We start from the raw sequence: 13468 nt of genomic DNA, 5'->3' as shown, positions 1-13468 counted from the left end.
ATTTTTGCTACTTTAAATTATTGCTTTTCTTCCACATATGATGAAAAAATCAGGATTAATTTAAATAAACTGCTGGACACCTAAAATGACACTTCTAGCTTTTTGCTTTTGTTTTTTAATTCAAACCTGAAAAATTAGAAGCTTATTAATTGATGCTTAAGAGTCACTATTCAGTTCTAAGTGAATGGAATAAACCTAGATATTCTTGTAGGATATAAGAGATATTTTTTAAATGCTTATTGATTTTTATGTATTTTGTATGTTACTGTTAAACATAATGATAAACTTACACAAAAACCACAAACAGCATATTAAAGTGACAGGATTACCAAGGATGAACACCTACCTTTCTCTTATAAAGTCTGCTAAGTCTTTTGTTGACAAATGTCCGTGTTTCATGTTGTGATAGAGGACGTCAAAGCCATTGTTCCTTTCCCCCTAAAGATTAATAAAAAGAAAGTAGAACTATGAAACACAACATGCTAAAGCAATTACAGAACAAAGTATAGAACCTATGCATTTTAATAAGTGATCAAGTTCCATGAAATGAATGACTTCAAATGCTTCAGTTTTTTACCAATTGCTTCAATCCTCTATATGTAAAAATCACTAAAATCACCTCAGCAGCTACTACTACCCTTCTAATGACAATTCTTCTATCACATATTTCTAGGCTTTATTCAAAGCCACTTCTTTTCAAGACTTCAACAGGTCTTGTACTCCTTCACTTCGCATCTTATTAAACACATACTTAATACTGTACTCTCTCTTCATTCTCTTCTATCTTTCATTATTTTCTATGAACTAAAATTCACAGTTTGGGATCACTGGATATCCTGCTTCCCCAATTTTCACACTTCATTTATCTTCCTCTTTTTTTGTGAAATTGGTAAAAAAAAAAAATACCACTAATGTCTTCCTTCTCACAGGTAGCTTCCCTTTCACTACTCTTAAGTTCAGTTTTAAAACTTAAAACACTTTGCTAGAAAATAAGGCATACTCACCATTCAAACTGAGACACTGCCTAAACACTGATTAATAAACTCAGCCAGCTTGTCACCTCTGGCACTGTGGCGAGCTTCCTCCATGACAGGAGAAAGCAACAGAAAAGAAAGGAAGGCGAGGCAAGGCCTGGCATAATAGCACGGCTATCATAAAGTTTTCCTGTCAAACTATCTGTTCCCCTCCTCCATTCCAAAAGCTTCAGATCCATAACACTACTGCTACAAAAGACGCAGAAACATGCCCTCAGGAAAACTGCACGCATGTTCAGAGTGGAAGGGAAAGAAGGATGGAATAGAACAGAATAGTTCCAGCTGAAGTGACCTACAACGATCATCTAGTCCAACTGCCTGTCCACTTCTGGGCTGACCAAAAGTTAAAGCACGTTGTAAAAAGCATTGTCCAAATGCCTCTTAACACTGATAGGCTCGGGGCATTGACCACCTCTCTAGAAAGCCTGTTCCAGTGTTTGACTACCCTCTCAGTAAAGAAATGCTTCCTAACATCCAGTCTGGCCCAGCTTTGAACCATTCGCACGCGTCCCATCACTGGATCCCAGGGAGAAGCGATCAGCAGCTCCCTCTCCACATCTCCTCCTCAAGAAGCTGCAAGGAGCAATGAGGTCACTCCTCAGCCTCTGTTTCTCCAAACTAGACAAACTCACGAGTCCTCAGCTGCTCCTCACAGCAGCCTTCCAGCCCTTCCACCAGCTTTGGTGCCCTACTCCTGAAACATTCAAGGACCTTAACATCCTTCTTAAAATCATCGACTTTTCACACAGTAGCTCAACAACTCCAGTGATACGAGCCTGAGGATTTGGTCATAGACTCCTCCAAACATTTTTCTCCTTTCTGTTCTGGAAAAGAAATGTTTGTGCAGCCATAATGTGCGCCTGATCAGGGAAATTATACAGCTGAAAAATAAAGCTGGCAAATAAAAATAAACACATTGGTTCTCCAGATCAATATGAGGACACGAACAGCTGCATTGCTCAGCAGAAGAGGTGGGAGTAACAAGGAGAAGGCAGGCAGGGATCTGCCAGCTCAAGTAAGTGGAAGCAGTCATGGGTGGATGGAAGAAGCAGCCATGGTGGTAGCAGGCCCACTTCTGTGAAGTGTTAACTGCACTAAATAACACATCAGTCAATAATATAGCAAGTTGCCTTAAAGGACACATGCACAGACACATAAAACTTACAAATAACATACAATTGAAGGCAATTTGATTCAGATTACTAGCCAGGATTATTTGCTTTACTTCTTCCAAGCATCAGCAGAAACAAAACCAAACAAACAAAAAGAAAAAATACCTATAAAATTACAGTTTCTAAGGTCGGAGTAAACTGTAACCTGAAAAAGTTTATCAAAATGTAGATCAGTTTAGTGTAAGTGCAATTGCAGAAAGGTATGCAAAAAGTACAAGCAGAACTAAATTGAATACGTGAAAATATAGCACACTCTAAAAGGACTATTTACAGAGCAAGCCTTTTATAAGTTTGAAAAATAAAAGATGGATAAGAACACCAATTAGTAGGAATTGTAATTAATTTTTTAAAAAATGTCTTATTCTCTCAAGTATCACTCCACACAGTTTCACTCCACCTCTACCTATTTCCTTGTAGTTCGAAGCCCACAATAACTTTGACTACTAGTACACTAATAGGTAGCTTATTAACTTCCTGTACTTACTCAATATAAACCCTGAATGCCACTGCATTATAAAACCACTAGAACAACTCTATAATTAAGACCTCACCAATATTTTCAATTAGAATACAAAATAAAATTTTGACTACTCCAAAATTGTTACTGTACCCAAATTTGGAGACAACCATTTACAAATAAGTGTTAGGCATTTCTTCCAGAAAAACTAATAGAATTCTCCTTTATGAAATGTTCTTTCCCTTTGACTTAAGGTGTTTATTCTAGCTAAACCAACACATTGATCAAAATATGCTGGACACAGACTACTTCCGAACTTTTCATAATGGGACCTTTAATGGGGATTTTTCCATACTAGAGCTCCACAAATTTCCTGCCACTTTAGAAATACAGGAAGGGTACATAGCCATGATCCAGCCTCTGGCTGCAGCCTTCCTGATGGCTGATAACCTACCAGAAATATAACTTTGCAAACCTCTAGAGAACAGAACGAGCCAGAACAGCCAATTCCCATTATCATCCTGTTCCCTGACTGTAACTGAGGGTTACTGCAAAGGAACTAATTTTTCCACTTAAATTAAGTTTTCAAATCAGTCCTACTCTTGTTCCTGACTTCACATGGAATAGCAGAAAGCACAACAGAGAAACAGAACAGATACTTTCCTCAATTAAAAAAAGTTCCTCGAAAGCCACATCTTTTATACATTATCAATTGTTATCAGAGGCTAAGAGGCTATGCGAAAAACATATTAAAGAAATCCAAAGCAGCCTACCAGATTTGAGGGCCTATGTGGTTTAAGCTTGGCACAACTAGAAGACATGTTTTCACTTGTGAATATAATGCCAAGTATAGCCTATCTCACCAATATCAAACTCTACCTATAAACACAAATATCTAGACTTCAAAACTGTTCAATAATTTTAATTTACATGATCAAGAGTTCTCATGATTAACATGATGACAACTCTATAAATTCCATTGTCTCCTACTTGTGTGCAAAGATATATCCGTACGTATGTGAATTAAGTATGGTATCCCAGTGTAGACAGCAGACATTTTTCTGCGTAGGAAAAGCTATACGGCCCATCCGCAACTCCTTCATTTAGTAGTTATATTCAGGAAGAGTAGCTCAAATAATTCATACAATAACCACCAGAGTTAAGGCTTGGAATTTAGGACAAAGAGATATACGCTACAGCTAAGAGGAAAAGCAGTTCAATTTACAAAAACCACGTACCTATCCTCTTACACACACATATGCCATCAACACTGTTTATTTGTGTTTCGTTCGTTTTTCCTCAACACTGTCCCTCCCTACACACACTGTATAAAAATCTGTACATAGAAATTGTGTGTCTAGCCAATTTTTCTTCATTAAGTGTTTTCACCTGCTTCTTCCTGGTGGCAACAGTAATAGCTGGGCTTGCTAAAAGCCCAGTATCGGTCTACTTAAAAATAAATAAATGCAGCACATAGCAGAGGGAACTGATGAGACCTTCCACTCCCATTCAGAAGCAATTGTCATCTACCGCTATGACAGACAGACAGCGAAGACAGATGCAGATTCTTCTAGAAGCTGCATCTTGGAGAAAGAGGAACTTCTGTTGTCACATGTAACATCAGACTCTACGCAACAGACTTCCAGGTCAGTTTGTAAGACCATCCTGAATGTCATTTTGCAAGTAAAACACCACCTGCTGAGGATGATCCAGTCACTACTCAAGAGAAAACAACTGTAAGACTGTGTACAAGAAAGCAAAAGGTATGTGGTACCCTCTCCATATAGGCTCCATTTAATTACTTTAAAGTTCATTAGTAGTTTTCTCCTTCTTCCCTAGAGCTAAAAAAACTCTCTCTTCTGAAGCTGGTGTTCTTATTGAGTTTTCCCATTTTACACTGCTGTAAGGCAGCTCTTTTGTGTATATAGTATAGATGTCCCCTGACAGCAAGCCATAAGAGGAAACAAGACTTCAAATCCAAGTAAATGCTTCACTTAAATAAGCCTACAATAAGGCATCACTGACAATCTCTGCATATAACATAAAGTAAGTCACGGCAAGCAAGGGCAGACAGCCCTTCCATTTCCCTTCATCAAGAACTAACTGCAATGATTTTCTCATGGAAATGAAAGTAACCCTGCCAGCAACTGCAAATTCAGAATTCAGCATTTCCATGACTTGTACAAAACAGGAAACAGATTAGAGGAACTCTGTTTTACTGAACTATTTAACAGACTTTGAAAAATTTTAAGAATAAGTTAGCTTGCTGCACATAAAGATGATTCTGAATTTAAAACCTACATTTGGTAAAGTAGCCAGAAATTTCTGGGCCATCTGCAGCAGTATTTATTTCCTACATTTTTAATCAAATTGCACGAGTGCAAGCTCTGTCTACTTTGATCTAAAACTGCTCAACATCAACATCTATTAGTGTAAATAGTTAATACTATCTATTATAGCATTGTCATTTATACTCAGTATAAACAACTCTTTCTCAATTATTAAAGTGACTCTAAAGTGTTCCCATAACTGGTCAGATATGTACTACTTGTTTAGCTAATGCAAGAGACAAGAAAAGGACAGCTGCAAATACTATTTTCACAGCAAAACTAAGCATATGAGACTATAAAAGGCACACACTGTTCTTAAACACATTTTGATTTTGGTCAAACTGTAGAAGCTTGATGTGAGAAGCTCAGACAAAGTCTGACTTTTTCTAACTAAGTTCAGCAAGTAAAGAAACATTTGACAATAACTGAATCACTGTAATTTCAAACTACACTTTTAGAACACGCATTAGCAGTGCTCAAGCATGCACGATCATTTCTTCAACCCTTTAAACATGACCACATCACCACATTACAAAGAAGAAACGGAACAGACTGAGAAAACTGTACTTTTGATTATAAATTATTTAAGTCATAACCTGCCTAATCCTCCTTCTAAAATAGCCTACCAAATCCACAACTTATTCTCCAGGAAACAGGCAGACAAATACTCAAACTGCAATATTTGGAAGTGGTACTCCAACTTAATGACAGGCTTTCTTTTTAACCATAAAAAAAGTTCAGGTCAAATTTACTTCAAACTGTCATAAAAGGAAAACTGGATAATCTCCAAATTAAGTTTCCAAATTCTAGATAAACCTTACAGCCGCCTTTGGCAAACATGATATAGCAATGAAATATGACCAACATTCCCCCACCTCGTTAGATAAATGCTAAATAGGAAAACGTTAGAAAAGAATGAATGTGGGAAATAGAATCACTTCAATTTTGGAAGCAAGAACAGAAAAATTTGTATCCTTTGCTTATTATTTTGGTCAGGTCCAGAGAAGGTGTCCTACAGCTAGTTTTATGCTTAAATTACTGCTCACGCTCCTCTGTCAGAGACAAGTACACCCCTGATCAACAGGTTGTACATGCAAGAATTCTAATACAAATAAATCATAATGGCATCAGAGTCTTTTTGGTAAAAATATTTTGTATCAAGAAAATTCCAGAGTTACATTAATATACCAAGTAGTAACTGTAGACAATCCATTAATGAGGGGTGGAGGAACACAACTCCATCATACAGGTGAAATTCAGTATTTGCTGAAACTAGGTATAACTGTTCAGCAACTACAAGGTCTGATTTATGCAGCTTAAAAGACATCCTATTTTAACAATTAATGTACAAATTTTAGTGCAACAGAACAATAGAAACTGGCTGTTCATTCCTGTAATTCTAACATGAAAGTTCCAAATATTAACCAAAATCAATCTTTTCTTTACCCTCAAACTTAGAAAGACATATACTGTTCATTGTGGTTAGTCCATTTGTACTGTTGGCTTCTTTTCATTCACTCATAAAGGAGTAACACTTTAAAGAAATAAAGCAAGAGAAATTCTCCTAATTCCAAGGATTTGTAAACTTATTTTTGATGCTCTGAAAAACATGGTTGTTGTTACTCTTTGCTGAAGTTTCAACCAAGTAACACGTGTTTCATCCTTTCCACCTAGGCACCTGTTTAATTTAATGGGCCCTGTATACACGAACATACTCCTGGTGTTACATTTTTGAAAGCTATCTATCAGTAAACTTCAATTTCTGAGTGTCTGAAAGAGCTACAGAAAATTGAGAGCATCAAAACATGGAAAAAAGCAGTCACCTGATGTTTACACAGGCAACATACCTTCTTCAGGTCTGAAAGCTTTGAGAAATTTGAACACAAAAGCAATCCAAAAATTTCAATTTCCTTCTTCCAGCTTCAATAAATTAAATGAATATCAGCTTCAGAGAAGCTCTACACATATGAGGAAGGACAGATATTTTCCTCTATATCTAGATTATTAAAAATATTTTTTGGAGAAAGAGATGGAAAGTTGCCAACTCATACTAGATGCACACACATAGAGGGAGGAGACTAAGCAAGTATTGCACAACAGCTCTCCTGAAACTGAGCATCCAACTGTACGCCACGCAGAGGAGTAGCACTGTGTAAACATATGAACGGAACTCCAGATGGAAGCATGACAAGTCTCAGTGTCACTCATAATGCACAAGGGCGTAAGACAACATGTCTTACACTTACTACAGCAAGCCTCTTCACAAAGCTAAGATTACCAACCCTGGATTAACCACCAGCCCTTACATGCTACAAAAGCTCTGGAAAACAAAGGAATCCTCCTCATAGGTATTCTCAAAAGCTACAGGTAACACCAGAGATTAAAAAGATGAAATAAAAGGAATTCGTCAAAGTCAATTTAAACACACATTTTTATATCACAGAACTTACAGAGTTACCAAGCACAGCATTACAGAGAGACCAGTTTCAGCTATACACAGAACTTCCAACAGCTTAACAAAATTCTTTTAAAACAACTAATAAATAAACACTAATTGGCTTAGAAGCGGCTTATTTTTGTTGACTTCACATAGTTTAACAGAGTTACAATTAACAAAAGTATCACCTACACCAGTCAGTTTAAGTACAATGTTGAAGCTCACACAACACTTCCTAAGCAGCATTAAGAAAACAGTAAGTCAATGATAACAAATGCTTTTTATTCTACTGTACCAGTATGAATATTCTTGAAGTGGCAAAACATAGCTATGTATAATGGAAATAACTTATGAAAGCGTTCCCTTTAAATTACATCACTGCTTTGATGTAGCACATACATAGCAGCAAGCACCCAGGTTTTTATGACAACATCCTAATTAGGAGTTGGGAATGTTTGGCCACATGACTTGAATGCCTAAAACTCAGTCGTAAGAATCTAAGCCATTTATAGCCTGTACTACTAGTTCATAATTTTTGATATCACAAAAAAGTAGCTGTATCTTACCGACTTGAAAACTGCTGCTCTAGAACACTGTGCTCTATTAGCAAACCCCTACACTTTTCAAGTGACAGTTAATTTTTTCAAGTGACAGCACAGGTCTCTCTACTTCAATTTTACACATCCTGAAAATAGTCTTCTTTATCTCTCAAGGACCTTAGTCAACAGATAGCAGGCCCATAAAACACCCATCTTCTTACATTCTCTAATAAAAAACCAACCAAACAAACCCCCACTTCTCAAACTTTTAAAAGCAGTACAAGATGAAAGTCTCGTGATAAGCCTCAAGACTATTACAATAAAGAAGCTAAGGTTTGTTTTCTTTACATGAGCAAAAGCAAGAAACAGAAGAAAATTCTTTCAAAGTTCTACAGAATATCACCATTCTTTCTCCTTATGGATTTCTCATAATTATTTTTAGTCATTCTGCATTCAGTACATTCTAACAGTAATCTTCTAATTTCCATCTCAACTTTCTCACCACATTTCAAAGCACATATAGATTGTATCCCAAGTCTTCCAAAGCACTGCAGTAACAATGCTGAACAACAACCTATTCTGAAAAGTTGGTAGAAATGGAGAAGTGCATTTTGAATCACTAGATGATGCAAAATGCACAAACCTGTAATTTATGTTCGGTTCTGAGGATACATAAAACCTCAATACTTTCTGACTTTAAAAATACATCACATTTAGACACTACAGTTAATCCTGAAAGATATTTTTGTGGAGAGATATTCCACAACAGCAAAGAAGGATCAGTCTCTATTCCTTTTTTTTTTTACTTCTAGACAAAATAAAACCCTGTCCATGGTATTACAAAGGTTTCTCAGTCAAGTTTTGCAAGTTTAAGACCCTATCTATTGTCTTTGTTGTCACGGCAAGACAAACAAGAAGAATACACTTGTCCTACCCTGCGTCATTTTTGGAGGTAGGAGAAAAACCTGCACTAACAGAAGAAAGCCTCCTCCTGCTGGCACTCATTGCTGACCCACACTAGGAGTTTTACCAACACACCTACAAGGCAGAGACTTTGGAGAGCAGAAAGAGATAATGGGAAGTTTGGGTAGATGTCTACTACCTCATATTTGCTGGTAGTATTTGTGAAGACACAGACAGAGAAACAGAATGTATGGGAATAGCTCACTGACTTCACTGATTTAACAAAATTATTGACTTTCTAACAAAATAAAATACAGCTGATCACCCAAACAGTTACACTAAATATAAAACTGTTTGACTTCAGTTGAGACAGCTGAATAAAAAACTTGTATTTTACTTTGATCTTAGGATAAGATAGTAACTTTTACTATGAAAATGTGTCTTCTTATATTAATTTAAATCTTATTTTTGTGAAAGATAAGAATTTTCAACATATTAGTTTAATACTGATCCTACTGATCAGCCCACTGATCTCTGAGGTTTCAAATTAAGCAGATTTGGTTAAGAGAGTAAATTTAGTATCTTGTTTCATCAAATTTTAATAATCTGTTGAAAGCAAAACTTAAAGAGTCAAAATTAAACACAGTCCTGCATTCAAAACATGAAACCTGCCTTGAGCTATGCTTTATATTCAAGAACAGTATACTGTATCTGTGAAATTAGTTTTCCCTGAATGTTACGAATAACTGTCGCTTATACAGAAAAAGCAGACATCTAGAAGATATCTTCTCTCTTTTTTCCATTTTAGTCTTCACAAATAACCATTGTTATGTTTCCCCTATTAATCGTAAGATACGTATCAAAAATTAAACATGCAAAGAAGTAGCAACATCATAAACAGCCCGATGATTACAAGAATGCTTACTTTAATGCTTCAGACCAGCTACAGTCACAGCCAAAACGCTTCATTTCATGCAAGGCTCAATAATAACCCAAACCCGTATTTTAACTTTTTCTCCACATGTATCTACCCACTTAAAAACATATATATCTGTGCAGAGATGACTAATAAATAGTGCTCCTAAAACAGACTGGGAAGCCTGCTGTTTCCCTGCCTGGCTGCTGTTCAGGCTGTACCTTCTGACATGCAGACAGGCGAGCTACCGGGACAAAAGCACAGAGATCCGAGGCGCAGTTCTGCGTTTGCGTGATACAACTGTTAAGTTGTCACAGCCGGTGCCGTTCCCCCCAACAACTGCATTGTTCAGGAGGCTTAACCAACAGAGATCGGCCGGCAGCCCAAGCCACATCCACGCACCGCGGTGCCTGAGAGAGCGAGACCCCCGAGCGTCGGGTCTCCCACTCGTGTCCGCGTACCTCTCGGCCCAGCGCCCCCGCGGCGACCAGCAGTGTCTCTCCCCCGTCGTCCCTCCCCAACAGACCCCCAAGCACAGCGCAGGGCGGAGGGACGGGCAGGGGCAAGGGGGCGGCGGGCCCCCCGCAGGCTGCCCGGGCGAGAGCAGCGGCGGCGCAGGCAGGTACCCCGCTTCCCCCACGGCCCAGCCCGGCCGAAGCGAGCCGCGGCGGCCGCAGGGCGGCGGCATGCCCCCGGCAGCAAGGCCCCGGCCCAGTCCCGGGGGTGGCGTAAGGGCCGAGGCTGCTCCCGCAGAGCGGACGCCGGCTGCACCGCGCCACACCGTGCCGTGCCCTGCCCGGTCCACCCCGCGGCACGGCGGAACTGGCCCACGGTGCTTCCCTACCCAGAAGCTCTCCACGAAGTATGCCATCATCACCCCGCCGTCCGGCCACCGGTGAGCCCGGCCCCGGCCGCCTCGGCCGCCGAGACGCGACGGAGGAAACGGGCGCCGCCGCGGCGCGCCGCCCTTCCCGTTACGGTGCAACCGCCTCCTCCGCCGCAGCTCCACCGCCCCCGCCCCCCGCGCATGCGCCCGGCCGCCGCCAGTCGCCGCGGCTCCTGCGCAGACGCGTAGAGTGCATTTCCCCCCCCTTCCTCCTCCCGCCCAGACATGCGCAGAAAGGCGGTGGCGCCGCCTTGGGACTGGCGGAAGGGGCGCGGCTGCCGTCGGTGGCTGCTGCCCACTAAGGTCCGGCGACTCCAAACCACGGCGAACGCGGAGCGCCATCCACTGAGAGAAGAAACCCCGATCTGTAGAAGTACGAACCTAGCTGCAGAGGGCAGAAATCTTGAGTAAAACCCCCTCGGGCGTGTTCAGCAGCCGCTAGGGAATGGCTGCCGTGAGGGCGGCGGCGCGCGGAGGAGAGGAGGTTCAGGCGGCTTGGGGCGGCTTCGCACTCGAGCGTCGTTCCAAGATGTTAAGATCCTTCAGAACAGGTGATGACGGGTCCTGCTGGGGACTTTGGCGATACCTTCCGAACTGCCTCCTCTCCCAGGATCTTACCGTTCTAGTGGCGTGCTCCTAAAAACGGTGCTGCTCATATAAAGCCAAAGAGCCTGGAGAAACTGCTTCAGACCTCCATCTTCTTCAATGACACTTTGGTTTCCAGACGCTTCATTTGCTTAACGTATATCATTAGCCAGTGGGGTGATGCTGGTTGCTGGACCAGAGCACAGAGCCGCTTTAGTGCCGTCTGTGGTCAGTCTGTACCTGGGAGGCTGCTTGTCAGTGAGAGTATCTTAACGTATTCTTCTTCGTGGCAGAGTCGGCACCGCTGGGGTCTTTCTGGGACCCCAAACAATTCCTGTTCCACCTGAACGAGGCAATTCGTTGCCCAAGAAAGCAGTTAGGTTTTCATTACTGACTAAAAGTAGAGGGCCAGGTCTAAGCAGTGATGTGAGGGGCTGCAGCTCATTGTCCTGTGCAAATGCATGGTAAGCACTTTATCCAAACTTTTACCCGTGGTTTTGTCGGCACAAAGCTTTATCAAAGATGCAAAAAGTAAGAAGCTGATAGTCTATGCTCGGTGTTCAAGGTCCTCTTTTCCCCCTCACGGAAACACTAGTGTTTCAGATTTGAAAAATTTTACCTGCCTCTTATCTTAATAGTGATGTTCTTTGGCCTTCGTTCTGTAAGATATTAGGTAAGGCATAGAGCAAAACATTCAAGTCATCCCTAAGAACCTGATGAATTCACCAACTTATGTCAAATTTATGCTGATTAAAAACTTCCATGAAAACCAAATGGTTAGGAAAAAGGTAGCCCAGAAGTTTACAGAGCTGTAGAATCTCATTACACACACACAAAAATACTAGTTAGGGCAAACAAGACAGCCAAGTCTGTATTACTCATATCAATATAAGTCAGTGTGACTCATTCTGCATAACAAAATTTCAGCTACCTTTACCAAAGATACTTTCATGGAAAATGAACAATATAATTCTGAACTGGTATTACAGTCATTGGTAACGGACTGTAGCTTTAGTCCATCACTTCCTGTAGCTCCATGGTAAATTTAGGAGTTACTTTCTTTTTAGCAGTGTTCTCCCAAAGTTTCAGCGTATGTAAATCTTGCTAAGTTGCTGATGACAAGAGAGAGAAAACTTCTGGACCCCTTTCAAATTTTTTAGAAGTCTTAAGACTGTTAGATCTGGATCTCTCTCCTTTGATAATAGCAGTAAGCATGTGTACCATAATTCTAAACAGTAACTACATGCTATAGGGCTTCATTTAAGAAAAACTATGTAACTGTCTACTTGATATTAAGCAGTCTGTTATGATCTGGGGAAAGACAGGAACATAGTGCTTTTTGTGGTGTGCATTGCTATCTGTAAGGATGTACTTCAGGGCAAACAGGGAGATAAAAGCTGCATGATCAGAGCTGAAGGGTTTTTTCCATAGAAGACAGAAACACACCTTTCACAGGGACAGATACTATGCTATGGTGGAAAGAGACTTGGATTAATTTCCACATGTCATAGAAAAGTTTCCATCTTCCACATTTTCAAAGCTATATAGTAATCCCTTATCTACTGCTACATCTAGATGTGAAACAGCTGCTAGAGTGCTGCAGCAATCTACCATCACACAGATATCATCAAGACCATCCTCAGGTTTTCAACAATAGCTTTCCACAAAAATGAGTCACATGCAAAATCCCCGACCTGAACTTAAAGTCATCCTGCAGCATAGGTACAGTTATATAGAAAACCACTTTGATCAGGACGATGATGAGGATTGATAGTTACCTTAAGGCACACTGAAATTCTCCACAATAAAATTAATTTCTTAGGGGTGAACTTTCTCTTGAACTCCATACAGTGTGGTGGTTTGGTGTCCAGTTTTGGCAGTGGGGGAGGGGGCTACAGAGGTGGCTCCTGTAAGGGGCTTCGAGAAGCTCCCCCGGCTCCAGTTTTGGACCCGCCTCTGGGCAAGGCCAGACCAAAGGAGCCTCTGCGAATAACTGTTTAAGAGCGAAAGAAGCGGCTGATTGTGTCTCTTTGTTCTGTTGGTGTTGGTGAGCGAAGGGGGATGGGAGAGAGCCAGCCCTGCGGACCCCCGGGTCAGCGAGGCAGGAGAGGGGGAGCTGTGCCGGAGCAGAGGTTCCCCTGCGGCCCATAGCGGGGGGGTGGCGGCTGAGCCCCTGCAGCCCCTGGAGCCCCGCGGTGGCCCAGAGGTC

At 40.9% G+C, this 13468-nt stretch overlaps 1 protein-coding gene across 2 annotated transcripts in view; it reads right to left on the bottom strand.

Annotated features, from left to right (window-relative positions):
• Positions 1-10670, bottom strand: part of FCHO2 (FCH and mu domain containing endocytic adaptor 2) — a 95263-nt gene extending 84593 nt beyond the window's left edge. Inside the window, exons 1-2 of one of the 2 annotated variants that reach the window (XM_086480038.1) lie at positions 10594-10670; positions 347-438 (exon numbers count right to left, since the gene is read on the bottom strand). In XM_086480038.1, coding sequence (XP_086336164.1) covers positions 347-438; positions 10594-10662 — 161 coding nt within the window. In that variant the 5' untranslated portion in view covers positions 10663-10670. The remainder of the gene's footprint in view (positions 1-346; positions 439-10593) is intronic. The other variant, XM_086480039.1, reaches the window with a different exon arrangement.
• Positions 10671-13468: the final 2798 nt, after the last annotated feature.

Source organism: Leptosomus discolor, chromosome Z (genome assembly GCF_034619465.1).
Source record: "Leptosomus discolor isolate bLepDis1 chromosome Z, bLepDis1.hap2, whole genome shotgun sequence".
In the NCBI taxonomy this organism is placed as follows: domain Eukaryota; kingdom Metazoa; phylum Chordata; class Aves; order Leptosomiformes; family Leptosomidae; genus Leptosomus; species Leptosomus discolor.
The sequence above is the reverse complement of the archived record's forward strand: the minus strand, read 5'-3'. Positions and strand labels throughout refer to the sequence as shown.